The sequence below is a fragment of the Sitophilus oryzae genome, unplaced genomic scaffold, assembly GCF_002938485.1.
Source record: "Sitophilus oryzae breed Bouriz unplaced genomic scaffold, Soryzae_2.0 scaffold_684_pilon_pilon, whole genome shotgun sequence".
Classification (NCBI taxonomy): domain Eukaryota; kingdom Metazoa; phylum Arthropoda; class Insecta; order Coleoptera; family Curculionidae; genus Sitophilus; species Sitophilus oryzae.
In genome coordinates, this window is record NW_022147289.1 from 914,593 (window position 1) to 937,422 (window position 22,830).

Consider the following 22,830-nt stretch of genomic DNA (forward strand, 5'->3'; position numbering starts at 1 on the left):
ATAATATTTCTATTTATAAAATAAGTAGATAAATTATAATAAAATTTAAGTTTATTTAATATTAAATATATTTTTTGCACACCCTGTATACATCGGTCCAAATTTCTGTACAGCTAGTTTAAGATACATGCTATATTAATATATTGTGGGCCTATGCATAATGTACAATACCTTTTGTACCATTTAGGACCAAATGTATGACTATAAATGCATATTTTTCCAAAAAACCTCGTATTTTCCTTAAAACAAAAAATTAAAAAAAACCACCAAATTGTTTTTTCTAATTTGTATTGTACCAATATGAAATAAATACTTTTCTGCTACTATAGCCTGTTTTTAATTGCATAAAACCTTTTTATTATCAAGTTTAATAGGTTGAGTACAAAGAGGAGCATTTATTGTTTACAGTCCCGCAATTTTGCGGATTCGCGGGATTGATTGCTTTAATCCCGCGGCTTTGCGGGATTGAGATTTCGGTGCGGGATTGCATTCCCTAATCATGATATATATTATTTTTCATGTCTTAGACTTCTAAGAATTAGAAAAAAAATCATCATTAATTAGTTTTGAATTTTACTATAAAAATAAAAATAAAATTGAAAAAACGGTTTTTTTTGAAAATCTCGAAAACCGTTTGAGTTAAAGAGCTAAAAATTTAGTTGAATTATTTTGATTCGACACCAAATCGATACCTTGAGTGCGAGTCAAAAAAGCCGCGGGGCAGATTTCCCATATTAATCCGGCTGTACCCTTCATACGAACTTTGTGCTTATTTTTTAAGTTTCCCGAATACGACTCGGACCACCCTGTAAAACGAATTAATAACTCATCTGGTATGGTTATCGATCACCTAATTAAAATAAGTTTGTCATTAAAGAACTGTTAGAGCGATTGATTGATTTCCAAGTAAGCTGGTAGAATTATTTTAGCGATTTTTTGTAACGCGGATAATGACAATAAAGCGATTTCTTTAGTATTTCTAAGCCAGGCGTGTTTCTTTTCCTCCTCCAGTTCCATAGTCATTTCCTTCATTTCCACGGCCAGTTCCTCGTTGATTTCCTTTAGATTTTCCACGGATTCTATGTACTCGTCCAGTTTGCTTTCCAGTTCTTCGACTTTTAGGGAGATGTCCAGTTTTTCTTCCTTGACGGACTGGAGTTCTTCGCAAAGGGAACTGTTGGTGTCAGCTTGTTTCTGTAACTCACTAAAAGAGAGGCGATTTATGATTTAGATTTAATAAACCATACGATCGAAAAAAAAACGGCGTCAAAGACTGAGGAATGATAATCGGTGATAATTTTGGCGAGATCAATAATTTTTAAAGTGTAGTTTAAAACCTAGATCATATATACTTACGTGGATGCGTAAACCACTATAGAAACTGTCGCAAACATATCAACGACTTACATTTATCTTCTTTCTTTGTTGCACAAGCGGTGCTTCTACTCTGTCTATCCTTGTCAAGGACCTATCGTCCACGCGGCAAATTTGAATATTTATTTTAAAAATTTAATTTGTAAAATGCATATATTTGAACAATAAATTGAATGTTTACAGTCACAAAAAAACAAATTATATAAAAAATGCATTTAGTCACTCCGAACGAATATCAATATTCTTAGAAAATAACCAAAAAGTATGCAAAATATATAAAAGTGGTTTAATATAAATAAAAGAACAACTGAATACCTTACTTGTCTATGAAAAGATAATTCGGGGACCTTTATATTAGAACTTCCACACACCAAACACTTTCTAGTGATTTTTACGAGTATTTAGAAAATTCAATTAAAAAAAATAGAAATATAATTGCATAAGCTTAAAATTAACTTCTCACTGAACACACTTGCATCATTGGCTATACTAAGAGCTGGCAAAGGTTAGTCTTGGGTCGAGATTTCCGTATGTAGGAAGAGTACAATGCGTTTATAACGTACTGAACAAAGAGAGAAGAGTAAACACGTTGCCAAACGCATGAAATAAACCGAGAAACTGTACACCTGTACACATTGCTAAGAGACGTGGAAGGGGATATAGCAGATTTGTTGCAGTTGACCGGTCGACCCAATCAGTACCTCTGTTAGTACTTAAAGTTCTAGGGAATGGTGTACATCATGCGTTCAGCTTCACGATATATTTATTAACGAGTCGTAATTTTCCCTATAAATTAAAATTTTTTAAGTGTAAGTTAGAAACACTTGCAGTTTTGGTAAAAATAAGTGGAATTGAGTTAGTGTTCGACAGTGATTGCGCTATTAGAACTCTGAATTCAAAAATCAATATCTCGAAATCTATTAGAAATAATTGATTGCAGTTTTTTTCAAAAACTTTCTTAATATTTCTGCTATATTTTCTTCGCAGACAGTATGTGAAAATCTTTATAAATAAAAAAACTTACACGATTGCTGAAAATTGCTATGCACTAAAAGTAAATGGATGGGTTATTTAAAAATTTTTAATGGAAGAGAGCAACCTTGTCAATTTTTTCTAATTTAAACATATTGTAAAAGATCCGATCTTCAAAATAAAAAAAGTTTCTAAAGTGGTTCTTAAGTTATGGCGTGTTAAAAAGTTGAGTTTTTAAATTATCGCGATTACTGACGTTTTTTCGTTATAAAAAAATACAACTACGATACCATAACGATATCCTTATATTTCCATTTCAGATGCTCAGAAACATATCTAATGATTTTATCTAGTTATCTTTTCGAAAAAAAAGTATTTTAAAAATACGCGGTTTGTGATCGATTTTTACATGATAGGGAAAGGAATACCGGCAACGCCGAACAGCACACCGTCGCATTTCTCTCACTCCGACGTAATAAGATCCCTATGCGATTTACTTCCACACATGTAAGTACCGACCCAAAAGTCACAGTTGCCAGCACGGTATAAAAACTATCGATATAAACGAGTAATTAATACAATTTTTTAAATAAACAACGCAAAAAACAAGCGTCGTTACACAATGGAAATAAGATTATGACATACGATTTTGACAAGATTATGACAAAACATTATTGTCGTGTTTTCATATTTTTTTGGAGCGATATAAATCTGCCACATACAATGACTAAAGAATCCAAGGACAAATAACACCCGAGAGCAAATTGTGACGATGCCATCAAACAGTGCCGTGGCACATATTTTTCTTAACCTAGCTGTTTGAAGCAATATTTATATTTTTTGATAATTGTTTTGACTACGCCTATGGTGTATCATCCTAATTAATTACGAAAAAAACGCATTAAAATGTTAACAATAGGTACAAAATTAGTATCGACGTATAGCACATATCAAGTACATATAGATACGAGTATTAATTGAAATTGAAGAATAATTATCGAATTCAATAAGAAAACGTTAAAAGGTTGGAGTGGACTGTTTATTTACCTATGAAACGTAACTCCTGGCTCTTTCTTATCGCTGCTGCTTTTACACTTGGAAGCTGAACAACTAATCACCATTATAATAAAGTTTATACAAAGTTTACTACACACAAACTATTAAAAATCGCTAAAATTGTCGCTGGTGACCAAATGATGACTCATTGTTTGCCACCAAAACAAAAAAAAGGTCACAAATTCTGCTGCAGCCCGTATAGGGGTGTTACATGTCCTTATATTCTTTAGTCATTGGCCACATAGGTATAGACCTTTTTTGTAAAGTTGGTTTCCATAACAATGTATAATTTGTACTTTCTAAACCGTATAAAATTAAAATTAATGAGCATGTGCAAAGTGAGGTCATCGGAAAAGATAAAGCTATTGAACGTAATATACATAGACGTAAGACAAAACTATTGAACGTTTCATAAGTGCAATAAAGAAGGTTTAAAAATGGCATGTCGTAATGTTAGAGACATCGTTTTTAATTCTAATCGTATAACATTTATGCATCCATGTAAGTATATATTATGATCTAGGATATCTAGGGTTTAAAATTAGAAATAGATTTGTGAGTCTGGAAACGGTTCTATCATTTTTATTCTTTCTATGGTTAATGTTAATTTGGGCCATTTTTATGTCAATTTTTAGTAAATGCCATCTAGAGATTGACCTCGCCAAAATTATCATCGATTGTCATTCTCCAGCCGTCTTTGACGCCGTTTTTTTTCGATCGTATGGCATTATAAGTACCTATAGTTTTTTATTTCGAATAGTTAGCCTACAATAAGTAGTAGGCAAATACAAAACAGAAAACTATTCGAAATATTCCTGTTACGTAGGAATGCGATAATTTTATTGGGTTTATTTTTATTTTTCAAGCATATCGACTTTCCTTTCATCACAAAATAAAAGGTACAACTTTTCAGATATCTACTACAAACACTACCAGGCAGTGGCGGCGACTGGTTTAATACTTTGGGGGGCACAACCTTAGAAATGCAAATTGTTATGTGATTATTTGTTGGTCTTTCTATTTCGACGTTTTCCTGGGTGACTGCCATTGTTGGTGGAAACTCAACATCAAAACTATATTAGGTGTTTTACTTTAGATGGTCTGTACTTACTTTGCTATAAATATAGTAATCTTAAATCATACAGGGTGTTCAAAATTCTACGCCAAACTTTCTGAAATATAAAATAATTTTTCTTCGTTATTTTAAATAGAACACCCTGTATATTATTCTTGTAATAGATGGAGAATTAAAAAATGAACATGATTTGTATTTAGAGTATTTTAAAATTTTTAACGGCTTCGCAGATATTCGCGGTTTTATATTTTATATGGTATTTTCCATAGTAAATTTTTATCAAAGCCACCCAATGATTTTTCTCTCGTATTTTACCGTTGAAAGAGCCATACGAAATAATACCGCAAGTAAAACACTCTAAATACAAAAAATGTCCATTTTTTAATTCTCCATCTAATAAAAAAAATAATCTACAAGGTGTTTCAGTTAAAAAAAACAAAGAAAAATTATTTTATATTTTAGAAAGTTGGGCGTAGAATTTTGAACACCCTGTATGATTTAGGATTACGATATTTATAGCAAAGTAAGTATAGACCATCTAAAGTAAACACCTAATATAGTTTTGATTTTAGAACAATTCTTGTATTTTTAATATTTTTTTTAAAAAGTCTGAAAATATATATTATTTTTTTTATTTATTAATATCTCTGAAACTACTGAAATATATTTACTCATATTTTAGGATTATGTAAAGTGATTTGAAAATAAATAAAAAACGGAATAATATACAGGGTGTTCCATTTAAAAAAAATAATCCTGATTCAATCACACTTTTTTGAGGCCACCCTGTAGAAGTTAAAACATTTTTCTGAAATACATCCTAGTACATACTTTAGGTTTACAATCTAACAAAATTAAATAAAAAAGTTTTTTTATTCTAGGAGCTACAGATGCCCGACGCACTATTGCCTGACCCTGTATGGAGAATATAAATAATAACATTTAAATTAGTTTTTTTTCTCAAGAAGCATTACATTTAGAGCTAATATGTACCTATTGAGGTACCGCCACTGCTATTAGGCGTATTCTAAATCCAACCAATTATAATTTTGGCATCCGGCCAAACGCTATAACTGTTATGTGTATTTGTCGTTTTCTTACATCGACATTACAAAGAGATAGAAAAAAACAAACAATGAAGATCACCATTTCAACTGCGCATATTTCGCCTCTGCCGTTTTCTGTTTCAGCTCGGCCGTTTGAAAGTTTTTTTCGAATTTTTGCAGAGCCGCTTCCAATTTGGCGCTTATCTTCTTTTGAGAGGAGAGGTCGTGCTTTTGAAGGTTTAACTGGAAATAAATAAAATAGTTATTTAATAAAAAAGAAATTACTGAAAAGAACAATTTTACCTCATAATCTTCTATAAAGAAGATTATGAAGGTATTTTTTTTTCGTATCTTTTCGTGTCGACTAAAAGATGCCCAAATTCTATTCTTACAGTGAAACAGGAACCCAAGCAGCATTTGTACGTCGGGACAACGTTGTGTCACGCGACCAAACGTCGGGGCGCAACGTCGGCACAACCTCGTGCCAACCCTAGTCTGCACTAGTTTGGAGAATAAATTTTGGGTCGACGTTGGATACCGACGTTGGCTAGAAGCCTAATTTAGTACAAACTGCAACGTTGTTTAAAAGCCTAATTCACAGAAATACAAAACTAATATGGCGTCTAAGTCGCGTTTTATCCTAAATTGGGATAATTATAGTAAAAATATTATTTTTATGATTTAGTTAGAGACATGTCAGATGGCAGTGAAGGAAAACAAAACAAAAGTATTTAAGTGTGGAGGATTTTTGAAGATCATAATTATTATTAAAACACTTTAACCGACTCTGTAACTCGTTACCCAAGGCAAAAAAGTTAAACGCAAACAAATTTATTGATAAATGTATTGTTTCTACTTTGAAAAATACTAATGGGCCTTAAAATTAAAGAAGTTTTAAAAATTTCCTTGAATTTTTTTTTAGTAAAATGAGAATAATTTATTCGCAATCGAAAAAATTGTTTCCGCGTGTTTTTTAGGGTCAAATATTTCAAGTTAATGTATTCAAAAAGCAGGAATTGCTATTTTAGGAACGAAACATTTTCTTATTTAACAACATGGCGGCTTTCACTTTGTTGTTTTGGAGATTAAGATGGAGTAGTTCGAGTAGTCGCATACTGGACTAATAAAGTCGCAGTTCGGCCTTAACAGGTAGTATACTAGTCGCAAGATTGCCTAATTTAGTCATCCTAGAGTCTAGCTTGTGCCGCCTTGTATAATCTAAATAAACGAGGAAGTGGATAAACTATCGGTAATATATGTCGATGTATATTTAAATTTAGTTTTATATGTACCTTTCTTATGTCCCATTTTAATTAAGTTTTTTTTATAAAAACAAAAACAGCACTGAACTGTCTCACTGAACAGAACAATGAAGTGAAAATTTAAGATTTAAGGTTATGGTTCAACACAGTTGCAAAAAGGTAGTGACTCGACGTCCTACCAACGTAAGAATAAGGAAATCTAAACAACGTTAGAATTAGTAAAACAGACGACGTTTGCATAACGTTGGAATAGGTCCTGAAACTGACGTCGGAAAACTCTATATTGTCCAACGTTGTAACTACGTTGTCCGAATCACCTAAAGATCACTTAAGCAAAAAAGGTTACAAGACAACGTTTATTCGACGTCGCAGAAGCTTCTACTTTGCTATAGTACTAGTCCAACGTCGGCACAACGTCATAAAAACGTTTAAATTTATTTTAATACCCAAGGTAGGGAGCTAACTATTTTTTGTAACTAATCCAACGTTATGTTTAGTAAACATGTGGTCGCAAGTCGTGAAAATGCTACTTGGGAAGTGAACCAAACTAATTGAATACGTCAATAATTAATCCCCATTCATATGATATAAGTACTAATGTATCTCTTTTAAAAAAAACAACCTGGTATGTTTATCAAATTTTAATAAAACTAAAAAAATATAGGGATATATTCTTGAAATCAGAAAATCTGTATTCCGGAAACTTCGGCAGCATATTATGCAGATAAAAATAACTAAAAAAGTTCGTATAAATGTAAGTTCTCAAATGCTTAGTTTTCGAGATACAGGGTGTAGAATTTTCATTTTTATTTCGATTTTTCCAAATAATTTCTGAAGTAACGTCAATATTTGGATGAAAATTGGTGTCTGGAAGTTTTTTGACATGAGAAATTTGATTTTGATGTCAATACGACTCCTATTTGTAGGGGGCGCTACCTACATGTGTTTTAACTGTTTTGAAGAGTAATAACTTTTTGTCCGTACCTGTATAAAACTACTGAGTGAAAAAATATACATTTCCATGATATTTTACGTAAAAAATGTCTCTTGGTTACGAGCAACCGTTCTCAAGATATTTAGAATGGAAATAGGCAATACATGTCATTATTGACACAAAATAAACATGCTAGTTATTCTACTGAAATGATAAATTTGGCAACTTTTTATTTTTTTAAATTAATCATAAATTTTCCTTCAAAAAAATGATAAAACAGTTTCTGTTGAACTTTTTGCACAAAAACATTTCAAATTTATGATTTCATAACTATCATGTTTATTTTTTGTCAATAATGAAATGTATTGCCTATTATGCTGTTATTATTGCTATGATGACAGGTATTGATAATTTTGATTCCAAATATCTCGAGAACCATTACTCGTAGCGATTTTTAAGTGACTTTTTTACGTTAAAAACGTCGTAAATGCACATATTTTTACTGATGAATGAATTTTACTGATAAATTTTTACTTATATACAAGTACGGACGAAAAGTTATAACTCAAATCAGTTAAAACATAGTGGCGCCCCTACAAGTAGGAGTCATATTGACGTCAAAATCAAGTTTCTCATGTCTAAAAACTCCCAGACACCAATTTTAGGAAACTAAGCATTTTAGGAACGTTTTTATCTTTTATATATTATTATTTTTACCAAATTATAATCATTATTTTTATAGATATAATGAAGAAAAAACCAAATAATTCATTAGCGTCTTGAGCACGTGATTAGAGCCTCGCTGTTAAGTGAAGAGTTCATAACGATCTCATCTTAATGGCTTAAGTGATTCTAAAATAGGAAAAGTTATTACAGAGTGCAAACCAGAGAGTGCAAACTTAGAACATCTGTTAGCTATAACGGAAAGTAGATAATAAAGAAATTGAAACAAAAATTTACATGTTAGTGCCAACTAAATGTCATACGTCTGTAAAATAATTGTTATAGCCTTTGAATAAGAAGACTAAGGAAGGAGCATAATGCTATCCATGTATTCATGCATGGTGGGCGGAAAAAGCAATCTAGGGTGGGGATCCTTGACAGTTCTGTTTGACGATTCATTTGACACATTTGAATTTGATTTGAAATTTTGTGGATTTGTCAGTCTTTACGGAGCTTATTTTATGTTATTTATTATTTGAAGGGTCGGCCGTAACAACGTTGTATATAACAAAAGGAGTGAATGGAATAAATCACGAAAAACGATAAGAGGTCATTTAGGTGATGATAAAACTTCGTATTTAGTATAGTTTACTAAAGTTGCTATAACTATACTGATTTGTAATTTTTAAAAATGCTTATTACGAAATATCCAACTATAGAGGTCATTATTGTGGAAAATGCATGTAACAACGTTGTATGTTCATGTAACTTACAACGATGTTACACGTAAACAATGTATATTAAATTAAAGCAAATGATTTTTTAATAAATTTACTTTATTAATAAAGGTTTTCAAGAAAGAACTTACATAACGCAAACATTATTTTCAAAAAACTGGTTTTACAAAATAAAATCTTAGTACTAGATAAATTAGAATATTGCTCTCCAGCATCTCTTGAACGTTTTCTCGCGTTTTGTTTCCAGTTCTCTATATTTAGTTTCCTTTTTTTCCCCTATTTAAGTGGGAAATATCCGCGGGTGAAAGTTGCACCGCTCTCTTACTAAGCGCTTAAACGCACGTACAACGTTATTATCGGGAATGCAAGGCTGGCACTGACTGAAGGTCGCCCTATTGCCAGACATCGGGCAAAATTTTTCGGTTCCAGTTGCGCCAATACATTCAAATATGCTTATAAAACGTTGTTTTAGGGAAACATCACATTTCAGCAAAATGTTACATACTTACAACGTTGTTACGGCCGACCCTTCATTTATTCTACTACTGATAGTTGTATAAAGGTAGTAAATCTAGATGGAAATTATGGCAGAACTTAAATTAACAGTGACACTGTCGCGATTTATCGAAAAAGACTCTAAAATAGTTGGTTGTGTAGCGTGCGGTAAATCTCGGCCAAAATTGAGTGAAATAATGGAACAACTTTTCGCTAGTAGGTGACTATATAATATACATACGTGTAGTAAACCGATCATTTATGAAATTCACTTAAATTAACTAAATTATATATTTTTCTTGCATTTTAGCTTTTATTTATTACTTGTCAAAGATTAGATGTCAAAGAATTTAGATACGTTAATTTGACTTACCTGCTTCAGTAGCGTATCGGATGTTTGTGTTAATAAATACTTATTATAACTTATCTATTTTTATTAGAATTGTATATTTTTATAACAATTTTAATAACTACCAACATTTATTCACAACGTAAAATAAAACAACAAATTATTGAGTCTACCCCACGTCTACCCTACATCATAGTTTTACATTTTTTAAATAAAATTAGAACGACACTGATAAACCGGAATTTAAGTCGGCCATATTTGAGGCCTATCGCGGTGTACCTAAGATTTTTGATATGCTCCTTCCTTAGTCTTCTTATTCAAATGTTATAGCTAAATCAATAACCTTTAAAGAGATATATGTAAAAAAACACAAATTACTGACAAGACTTACACCAATAAGGGTGGTTGCAACGACGTGCCGTAATCCTGCTGTTAAAACATGACAGCTCGTTTTTATATATATAAAAACCAATTGTTATGTTTTAACAACAGGATTACGGGACATCGCGTCGTTGCAGCCACCCTACTAAATAAAACAACTTTTAAACCCCCTTTTTGTCTATCAAACTATTCATAAACTAAAAAAAAATATTCATAGATAATTTTAAATATACTTAAGGCATATAATATAATTTTGTTACTGTTTTTTTTTTAATTTTGTTACGTTCACTTACATAAATTCATACTTTGATCCGTTAATGCAAACAACGACAAAGAGAGTAATTATATTTTATATTTTTATATCGCGTTATAGATTTTATAAAGCAAAAGCAGCTGCATCATTATTAGGCTTTAATCTATTTTTAAGCTTCCCGTATTTATAGACTACGATATTGTTCACTCCCAGGCACATCGAATATACATTAGGGTGTCCGTTATTTCCCAAGTTGATATTTTTTTTGGTGCCGCCCTCTGAAGTTTTAGTTTTTGGTCTAAAAAAAATTATCCAACGTAAAAAAGCTCTAAATTTTGAATTTAAACCGTGCTGAAATCAGCTTTATCCGGTCTACCATATCTTTTCTGAGCTAAATGTTCTTTAAATCTAGTTAATATTGATCTTCTGGTTTGCCCAACATATTTCTGATTGCAATCTTTACAAGAATCAGACACATTTTATTAATCAGAAATATGTTGGGCAAACCAGAAGATCAATATTAACTAGATTTAAAGAACATTTAGCTCAGATAAGATATAGTAGACCGGATAAATCTTGCGTTGCCGAACATATTCTTGATAAAGAACATTGTATAAATCTTAATAATTTAAAATTAATTAAACAAGTCTCAAATTACAGGCAATTAGATGCATATGAAAACATCAGAATTAATAAATGTAAAGATAGTATGAACAGAGACAACGGTCCAATTCTTTCAAGTTCTTTGTTCCTACTACTCTAGTGGCGGAAATCTAACTGTTACGCTCAGTGGGCTCTGACTTGGTTGGCTAGATTTTGCCACGCCCACTGAGCGAGTATATAAACGCTCAACTTGTAGATTGTACATTAGTTTATAATCATCCGCTGATGATGCTAACATGGTTAGCGGAACACGCGTCCAGTGTAAAAGTAAAAGTGTTTTGGTGTATTGTGGTGATTTAGTGCTTTTATTTTGCTGTGTAACACCAAAGGTTCCAACCCTCAACTGTAATAAATATGTGTCAATTAAAAAGTATGAACAAATTTCGAGTGGTTTTTATCTTAAATATTACTTGTATCGAATTAATTAAATTAAAATAAAATTAATTAAATTAAATTAAATTATTACTTAATTAATTCTATACAAGTTATATTTAGGATAAAAACCACTCGAAATTTGTTCATTCTTTTCAATTGACCCACATATATTTACGAATACTATATTCTGTGCTGAAAGGCAATGAAACAATAACCTTAAATTATAGTTTTGATCAATTGATCATAGATGGCACAATATTAGTTTTCAATATTAAAGTTGGTAAAGAAATATTGTTTTATTGAAAAAAGTATGGCTCTAGATCCTTTTTTAGTCAAAATCAAAAGGCGCAATTAAAATTTGCAGTGAAAAATTTGATTATAAACTATGTGCATAATTTGACCGCGAATAACTTTTAAAAGAATGTTTTTATAAAAAAAACCCAAGAGACCTTTTTTGTAGAGCTTAAAATTTTGTATTAGAATATGTTGTAGCGTTTTTTATAAACAATACCACTGCGAACGGCAGCTTTTCATCGGAGAGCAGTCGTGGGTAAGGTATTTCACTAGAGAGAAAACTAATCAATAACAATAAAAAAAATATAGATATTGGGCGCCAGGCATGTACAGAGAAAGAAAACACAGTTGTATATTACTTAAAACTAATGACTATATTTATTCAAGATGGACTGTGATGGTAAATAGCATTGTACAATTTTAATAATTATTATAGTGGTTATATTTCAACGAAAGTGGTGTTAAGAACTGTACTAAATATCTATGAAAACAACTAGGATAAAATACAAGACATGTTTTTTAACATGAGAGAATTTTTAAGAGAATATATGAAATGTAGCATTACTTTAATTAATTTGATATATTTTATATGATGTTAGTGCAATAATAATATCTATAAAAAAGTAATACTATTACAAGGCGTAATGTAATGAAACCTAAAATCTAAATCATATTGTATCTACTAAATCGACATAAATGTTCTTAATAATCTAACCACTAAATATAGTCTCTACGATATTATTTTAAAATGTACGTTATTTAGTTAAGACTGAAAATCGACTGAAAACCAAAACCTAAATCTACACTTAGTTGTTCTTGAGGCAATCCTGTTTCGAAGAGTAGCAGCGTGAGGTAGGCTCATATCTCTGTACTGTCTGTCGGCGATCCTGTTGGCCAAAACAACAAAAGAGGCCAGAATGAGGACACCATGAATCAATACAGCCGTAGCTACTGACTAGGCTTAGAAATGGGAGCGAAGCAGCATGGGGCCTACGCTGTATCCATACTGTGGCAATATGGGGACACTACCCGTACCTTGGACTATAACCTAGGACTATAACCTTGGACACAGTCCGTCCATAAGATAACGGTACAGGGGAACACTACCCGCACCTTGGACACAGTCCGTCCATAAGACCCTAAAAATCGAAACTCTTGTTTAAAACCAAACAAGGTCTAATAAACAAAATAAACCTACCTCGAAACATTTCCGAGGGCTCAATAATAAGCAAAAGAACTGTCCTTTCTTCCATGTAACATTCTGGAGGACAAAATAAAATGGACGTCAACGTGCCAGCAAAACACAAATACAGGTTAAGTTGGGACATCCAAAACTCTACCCTAAAAATATTCAATAATAATAACGAATCTAATAAAGATAATATCTCATCTTTACCTGTGCCTCGAAACAGCAGCTGATTCAAATTATACAGCAAGATTTTTATAATTGCAGTTTCTCGAAGCAAGGATTTTTTGACGGTGACAGTAGGACGGTCAAAGCCAAGTGAAGTTAAGCACGGAGAGAGTTGACAGAAGCGATGTTGACAGCGCCTCCACAGAGCGATAACAGGGTTGTGTGAAACGATAACAGGGTTGTGGACTAGAGAACGTAAAAATTACGCCAAGCGCGTCGAATAAATTATCCGGCCTGAACGATAGGGAATCCGGTGATGATACGCCAGACATCATTTATCATAATCAAAGACATGTAACGAACTAAAAACGTTACAATGTGTTTGCTGAAGCTGTAGGTTCATTTGCTTTAGAGATAAAAAATTAAATGCAAAAGGTCAGAAAATCCTATGTTATTTAAATGGGAAAAGTATCATGATTCCGGCACATCATTTTTTTGAGTAGAGAGCTAACAGAGATAATCAAAATGAACTTACTGTTTTTTCTTGCATTGGATGATACGTTACTGGATGATACGTACAGTTTATACATTATATACATTAGATCATTTTGTTTCATATATACATTATCTATTTGCAGTCTCTGGTTGAAAAATCGATCGCCACCCCCTCCCCACCTCCTTATTTGTTAACTTTTTAAAAATTTTTATATATGTTCCCTTTCGGCTAGTTTATATATTTTAGAAGTCAATTTGATCAAACTAGAAAATAATTAGTACTGCCCTATAAAGGGTTACTTTTCTTCGTTAACAGAGAGGGGTTAGAAATTTTCGGATGATGAATCAGATGTCGGATGATCGTATCAACAGAAGACTGATGCATGAAAATCCGCCTTTTTGTAGTTTAAATAAATGAAAAATTTGTCAATTATATTGACAAATTTCTGATATTCTTGTTCTACGTTAGCTGTGTTTATTTTGGCGACATCTTGACGTTTACATTGGCGTCCAGGCGTCCATAACGTGCGGCGCCTACTTTGCTGACATTATTATTTATTACGCGCATTTATTATTCCATAATTATCGATTCGTTTCAAAATAATATTTTTTTTTCTATTCCAATCGTTACCTGCAATTATCATTTATTATTCAAAATTGATTCAGCGTTTCTTTTTTTAATATCTATTTTAAGAATTTTTTTATTTAGAGATTGTATTGTAGTCTAGTAAAATGCTTCTCGTTGACAGCTTGCCTAAGATAAAATATTGAAGTTATTACTATGTACTTATCTTCAAATAGAAATAATGTTAAGTAATATCAGACAAGATTAAAAAAAGTGCTTAAAAAATTTTCAAAATCGGCCAGCTAGAACAAAATACAGGGTGGTCCGAACTGTATTCCGGAAACTTCGGCAGCATATTCTGCAGATAAAAATAAGTAAAAAATGTTCGTATACATTCTACATGTCCTAAAATACTTAGTTTCGGAGATACAGGATGTAGAAGTTTCATTTTTATTTCGTTTTTTTTCTAAATAATCTTAAGTAACGTCAATATTTGAATGAAAATTGGCGTCTAGGAGTTTTTTGATATGGGAAATTTAATGAAATGAATATACATTTCCGTGATTCTTTACGTAAAAAATGTCTCTTGGTAACAATCGCTACGAGCAACCGTTCTCAAGATATTTAGAATGGAAATAGTCAATACATGTCATTATTGACAAAAAAAATATATATATATATATATATATTTATTAAATCGACGGAGTCAGACCCGGTACGTTTAAGATAGGCCGTCAGACCCGGGGTATATCGGACGAAAAATGTTCAAGCGATGCCTTCAGGCCCTGATGCTGGACCGTTTAATTTGTCCCATTTATGACAGGTATTGATAATTTCGATTCCAAATATCTCGAGAAACATTACTCGGAGCGATTTTTACCAAGAGACCTTTTTACATAAAAAACGTCTCGTTAATGTACATTTTTTACTCAGTAGTTATACAGTTCGAACAAAAAGTTATTACTCTTCAAACCACTTAAAAATTATGTAGGTGGCGCCCTCTATAAGTAGGAGTCATATTGACTTCAAAATCAAATTTCAAATGTCAAAAAACTACCAAACATCAATATTTTCATACAAATATCAGTTCAGAAATTATTTGGAAGAAATCGAAATAAAAATGGAACTTGTACTACACCCTGTATCTACACCCTGTATCTCCCAAACCCTGTACTATCCTAACTACACCCTGTATCTCCCAAACTAAGCATTTTGGAACAAATATTTATACGAACTTTTCTACTTATTTTTATCTGCAGAATATGCTGCCGAAGTTTCCGGAATACAGTTCGGACCACCCTGTATATTGAATTTTATACAGGAACATTTTAGGGTGTATATTTTTCATACCGGCCAGTGTATGTTTATTTTTTTTAGTGTACAATGATTGTATGGATAAGTACTAATGGATAAGTAAATAAGATACTTGAATAAAAACACAACTAATGTTTTTATCAGTTTGTACTGTTTAGTCTGCAAAAGTGGATTAATCAAAAATATAATTTTTATTTCCACACTTGTGACGTACATTAAGTACAGGGTGGGTCAAATTCGACGCTTTTAAATGGAAACACCCTTTTCTATAGGAGATAGACAAAAACTAATATCGGTGTCTGGAGCTCAATTTTTGTCAAAAACATGATGGTGAAAACCGCATATCGATATCTGTTACCGTTGCGGAGTTACTCAAAAATATGCATTTTTAACAAATCGCTGTAACTTTTTTGCTATGGAAAATTTTATATTTTTATAAAAACATTTCCAAAGCACCTTTTTACGTAGAATTTAATGGTTTAAGAATATTTTTTTTTAAATTAATAATTTAAGAATTATCAACAGAAAATTTGATTTTTTATATGGGACACCCTGTATATTTTTAATTTATTGAAAGGAATTTAAAATTAGCTTTCCAAAAATATAACACAATTGATATTTTGCTCAATTCCTCTTCGAGATATAGAGTATATAAAAATTCGCCCGCTTTAAATAAGTAGGCTTTGAACGGCATCGGCTATAATTCAAAAAAAATGATAGTTGTGAGCATCAATTAAAACGAAAATAATATTTGCTATGAGAGATGCAGAATTTTATAACAATTTAAAATATATTTAACCAACATGAACACATTTAAACTATATCTAATAACAATAAAAATAAATAGCAAACCAAGACATGAGATTTTGCTACAGGTGTTCGACATATCGACCGTCTTATGTTATGGACAGACGGGGCAGTTTTTGAACATTTCTAGCGGAATTCATTAGCTCAATGGGGGTGAAAAATACCCTCTCATAACTGCTAAGTATTTCATTTTTTTTTTCTAGATTATACGGAAGAATAAGGAACCTTTATTCTTCCGCAAATATATCCATAGGATTAGATCCATGGGCACTAAGTCAGGCGGCCTCGACGGCCAACGGCTGGAATCTTGGTTAGCTATTCAATTATTCTTGAAATTGGCTGCAAAAATTTGCTGATAACTTCAGCGTTCAGAGGCGGTGCGTCGTCTTGCTGGAAAAATATGTTTTCGAGTTCCATTAAGGGCATATCATCAATAAGGGGTCCAAAGCCTACTAGTTAAAAGTGGCGAACTTTCCAAAATTCTGTATTTCGAAGGGGATTATAACAAAATATTAAGTGTGCTAGATTTTTGGAAAGGTAATTTTAAATTCTTTTCAGTTAATTAAAAATTTAGAGTGTGTCCCAAATAAAATCAATTTTTCTGTTGATAACTCTTAAATTAATAATTTTAAAAAAATTATACTTAAACCATTAAATTCTACGTAAAAAGGTGCTTTGGAAATGTTTTCATAGAAATACAAAATTTGCCATAGTAAAAAAGTTGCAGCGATTTGTTAAAAATGCACATTTTTGAAAAACACCCCGTAACTTCGAAACGGCAACAGATATTAATGTGCGGTCTTCACCATCATATTTTTGATGAAAATTGAGCTCCAGACACCGATATTTGTTTTCGTCTATCTCCTATAGAAAATGGCGTTTTCATTTAAAAGCGTCGAATTTGACCCACCCTGTACATGCTTAAAAAAATAAAAAAACAACAGCATGGCATGAGATATCTATTATGTATTATGTTTGCATGTATGTATAATATACTACTCGTATATTGTTCCTATTTTTTGTAATTACCCTAATGATTTACTACTATCGTTAATAATTATTAACAGTAATAATATTTTATCTGTTTGTTAAATAGACAACACTGTGATTTGCATTACATTATTTTCTAATTACAAGTATCTGCCTTACAAATTATAACAGACATGAAATATTCAGCGTTTTGTAGAAAACAAAAACAATATCAACAATCAAGATACGAAGGTGTCCGAAAAATACTACTATTTTCAAATTCGCATCTTTGTATCTCTACTCATAAACGAGAAACCCCGCAAGACACATGAAAATGGAACACCCTGTATTCTGTACATACTGGATGATTATATCTACAGTAGGGTGGAAAAAAAAAATTTTTTTTTTCCAATTTATTTTCACACAAGCCTCAAAATGTGCCTTTAGATAAGTATTTTTTTCTCAAAAACTGAGCCCCCTGCCTTTGTATCTTCAGGTTCCTCACGGGCCTTAAAAGCTGAGATATTTTGAAAAATATTTGTTTTTTGCCCGTCAACATATTTGATAATTATTTATCTTTTACCTTTAACACACTGCTTAATATGACTATAAAATGTAACCCAATAATGTTATCCAAACTAATTAATTTAAGTGATTAAATTATTGTTTTCCGGTTCCTCAATATATTTGACAAAACTGGAGTTTCAGATCACGCTGCCGCTATAATCGCAAATGCTGTTTTAGAGGATATTGGAGTAGTGTGTAAAAGCATTTCTAAACAGATAGTAGATAGAAAGAAGATCAGGAGGGCCAGAATGTCTCAACGTAACGTTTGTACTAATGTATTAGGTGAAATGTCATTATTAGGCGTGTTTTTTGATGGTCGAAAGGACTCTACTATTATTTACGATAAGAATAAAAGGAAGACAAAACGCGTTGTGTAAGAACATATTTCTATTCTAAGTAAACCCGGTTCTAAGTATTTGGGCCATGTCACACCGGAAAGCGGATCTGTATGTCATATAAAACGGTCTTTGGTTAATTTCTTGAAAGAAAAGTTTAACTTGACCGAACTTTCCGATTTAGTAGCAGTTGGGACAGATGGAACTGTTGTGAATACGGGAGTGAAAAATGGCGTTATTCGTTTGTTGGAAAAGGAATTAAAACGTCCCTTACAATGGTTAATTTGTTTATTCCATTTAAATGAACTTCCTTTGCGACATTAAAGGTCGCAACTAAATTTTAGTAAAAGAACTAGATGGTGAAACTTCGGGTCCCGGTGGACTCAAAGGTGTTATTGGACAGAAACTAGATAACTGTGAAACCCTAGCTGTTGTAAAAATCAGAAGAATTGAAACTGTCTAATAACACAGAAGTGAAACTGTCTGATATAACGACATTTCACCTAACACACTAGTACAAACGTTACGTTGAGACATTCTGGTCCTCCTGATCTTCTTTCTATCTACTATCTGTGTAGAAATGCTTTTAGACAATACTCCAATATCCTCTAAAACAGCATTTGCGATTATAGCGGCAGCGTGATCTGAAACTCCAGTTTTGTTACAGGCAAGTGCCACGGATGGTAGTTTATCATGCAGGTGGACAAGTTTCAAATATATTGAGGAACCGGAAAACAATAATTTAAGTGATTTAGTTTGGATAACATTATTGGGTTATATTTTATACCCAAGTAGCATTTTCACGACTTGCGACCACATGTTTACTAAACACAACGTTGGATTAGTTACAAAAAATAGTTAGCTCCCTACCTTAGGTATTAAAATAAATTTAAACGTTTTTATAACGTTGTGCCGACGTTGGACTTGTACTACAGCAAAGTAGAAGCTTCTGCGACGTCGAATAAACGTTGTCTTCTAACCTTTTTTGCTTAAGTGATCTTTAGGTGATTCGGGCAACGTAGCTACAACGTTGGACAAAATAGAGTTTTCCGACGTCAGTTTCAGGACCTATTCCAACGTTATGCAAACGTCGTCTGTTTTACTAATTCCAACGTTGTTTAGATTTCCTTATTCTTAGGTTGGTAGGACGTCGGGTCACTACCTTTTTGCAACTGTATTGAACCATAACCTTAAATCTTAAATTTTCACTTCATTGTTCTGTCCAGTCAGACAGTTCAGTGCTGTTTTTGTTTTTGTAAAAAAAAACTTAATTAAAATGGGACATAAGAAAGGTACATATAAAACTAAATTTAAATATACATCGACATATATTACCGATAGTTTATCCACTCCCTCGTTTATTTAGATTATAGAGGGCGGCACAAGCTAGACTCTAGGATGACTAAATTAGGCAATCTTGCGACTAGTATACTACCTGTTAAGGCCGAACTGCGACTTTATTAGTCCAGTATGCGACTACTCGAACTACTCCATCTTAATCTCCAAAACAACAAAGTGCAAGCCTCCATGTTGTTAAATAAGAAAATGTTTCGTTCCTAAAATAACTAATAATTCCTGCTTTTTGAATACATTAACTTGAAATATTTGACCCTAAACAACACGCGGAAACAATTTTTTTCGACTGCGAATAAATTATTCTCATTTTACTAAAAATAAATTCAAGAAAATTTTTAAAACTTCTTTAATTTTAAGGCCCATTAGTGTTTTTCAAAGTAAAAACAATACATTTATGAATAAAGTTGTTTGCGTTTAACTTTTTTGCCTTGGGTAACGAGTTACAGAGTCGGTTAAAGTGTTCCAATAATTATGATCTTCAAACATCCTCCACACTTAAATACTTTTGTTTTGTTTTCGTTCACTGCCATCTGACATATGTCTCTAACTAAACCATAAAAATAATATTTTTACTATAATTATCCCAATTTAGGATAAAACGCGACTTAGACGCCATATTAGTTTTGTATTTCTGTGAATTAGGATTTTAAACAACGTTGCAGATTGTAGTAAATTAGGCTTCTAGCCAACGTCGGTATCCAACGTCGTTTCGACCCAAAAATTATTGCTTGGGTAGTCATGTTAAGCAGTGTGTTAAAGGTAAAAGATATTAATAATATATAAATAATTATCAAATATGTTGACGGGCTAAAAAACAAATATTTTTCAAAATATCTCAGCTTTTAAGGCCCGTGAGGAACCTGAAAATACAAAGGCAGGGTGCTCAGCTTTCGAGAAAAAAAATTACTTATCTAAAGGCACATTTTGAGGCTTGTGTGAAAATATTTTGGAAACATTTTTTTTTTTCGTTCCACCCTAATCTACAGTTCATACCAAATAAACATTTAGTCATGTGATTAAGCTTGACCGGCACAGCGTTTGCCCACTTTTATATATTTTCTTTTAATCAAAATATTTTAGAAAACAAAAATAAATTAATTATAAATATACAGGGTTGTTCACCACATACGACACGGAGTATTAGATTTTTCCAAATTTTAAGTTTTGGGTTCGTTGGAGGACTATTAATACAGAGACTATTAATACAGAGTCTCCCATATAAGTAAAAAATATCAAAATTGTATGTTTTTAAATGGAACACCCTGTATATTATTACATTTTTACTTTCTACGATTAAAATAAATGTAAAAAAAATTTCATTAGGGTTTATCACACTTAAACCTTACCGTTTTTTGAAATATTTTCAATTTTGTGAAATTGCAGTAAAAATTTTAAGGCTTCATTTCTCCGAGGGTATCAAAGTTTTTAATACTAAATATTTACTGAAGTTTATTTATTGATCAGTTATTGTGCTGCAATAATAAAAATAATACTACCTCGTAAAGAGTTTCTAAAAATTTATTTAAATAATTTCTAGCTTTAAACGGCAATAACTTGTTTATGGAACACCCTGTATATTTTAGGAGAATTAGATGCACAATTTAGTTGTCTATTAAATTGTATTATACCATTTTTTACCCATCTCTTCAACTTTTCGTAAAAAATGCATTTTCTTATAATTTAGACTTCATTTATCAATATACCCATGGAATATTGACATTTTAGATTATTTTTAAAGATGTAACAAATTTTTAAAGAGTGCAGATACTAATATTGTCGATATAGTTCGTTTATTTCATTAAAAAATAAAATAAAAACTGTTTCAATATTTGTTAGAGAGGACCAATTAATATGATTTTAGTACTCAAGTACATTAATTGACTGTTTGCGTTGATTAATAATAATTGCTCCAAATACTACTAAAAAACTGAATTTTGTATGTGTATTAAACAGTGTGGTAAAAAGTGACACCTTAAAAATTTTATTTCGTTTTTTAACGAATGCTTATTTATAACAACAGAGACGTTTATTTTCATAACTTATTATTATATTGATTTCTGATTCAAATCCACACTTATTCAGAGTAATTATTAACTAACACAATAAGGTAAGTAATTAATTAATATTTGTGCGGAAATAGTGGTGGTATATTTAATTAATGGTATACTAAATGGTGTTCCATAAACAGTTATTGCCGTTTAAAGCTAGAAATTATTTAAAATAAATTTTTAGACACTCTGTATGAGGTAGTATTATTTTTACTATTGCCACACAATAACTGATCAATAAATAAACTTCAGTAAATATTTGGTATTAAAAACTTTGATACCCTTGAAGAAAGAAAGCCTTAAAATTTTTACTGCAATTTCACAAAATAGGAAATATTTCAAAAACGGAAAGGTTTAAGTGTGATAAACCTAATCAAATTTACCTTTATTTTAATCGTAGTAACTAAAATTGTAATAATATACTGGGTGTTTCATGTAAAAAAATATAACTTTGATATTTTTTACTTATTTGGGACACTCCGTATCTTGCAAAAATAGTTTTAAATTGTACCTCTAATAGTCCTTCAACGAACCCAAAACTTACAATTTGTAAAAACCTAATCGTTTAGCTACAATACTCCGTGTCGTATGTGGTGAACAACCCTGTATAAACAGTTGTAGAGGGTGTCTCAGATTTTAATCGGGAAAATTTAATAGACGATAGAACTTGCAAAAAGAAAACAAAAAGTTCATATCAACTTGTAAGATTTTCTTTTCGAGATACAGGGTACCATTAGAATACCAATTATAATATTAATTACCAATTAGAATTTTTTTTTTCGCAAGAAGTAAGCAAGATATACAAAAAAGTCAGGAGGCAAAAAAATTATATTTTTAATTACTAGATCCAAAAATAATATTAAACTTCTAAAAAAACAGTGGCGTGCTTATTTTTTCCTTAAAAATAATTTAACAGTGATGCCCCACCGCCGCCCCTGGCCCTTAAACTTAAATCTAATTGCATCAAATTAAGTCCCATAGTAAGTACTATAAACTGGTCAAGTTATATCAAAATCGATTAAATAGTTTTTCAAATATCTTAAAAAAAAATTCTCTTTTAAGTAACTTTAACACCCTGTACTGGAAAAGGA

At 31.5% G+C, this 22,830-nt stretch overlaps 1 protein-coding gene across 1 annotated transcript in view; it reads right to left on the reverse strand.

Moving 5' to 3' along the window:
* Positions 1 to 604: 604 nt before the first annotated feature.
* Positions 605 to 22,830, reverse strand: part of LOC115888113 (protein MLP1-like) — an 81,452-nt gene continuing 59,226 nt past the window's right edge. Inside the window, exons 5-6 of the mRNA XM_030907698.1 lie at positions 5,624 to 5,766; positions 605 to 1,204 (exon numbers count right to left, since the gene is read on the reverse strand). Of these exons, the coding sequence (XP_030763558.1) occupies positions 883 to 1,204; positions 5,624 to 5,766 (465 nt within the window). The 3' untranslated portion in view covers positions 605 to 882. The remainder of the gene's footprint in view (positions 1,205 to 5,623; positions 5,767 to 22,830) is intronic.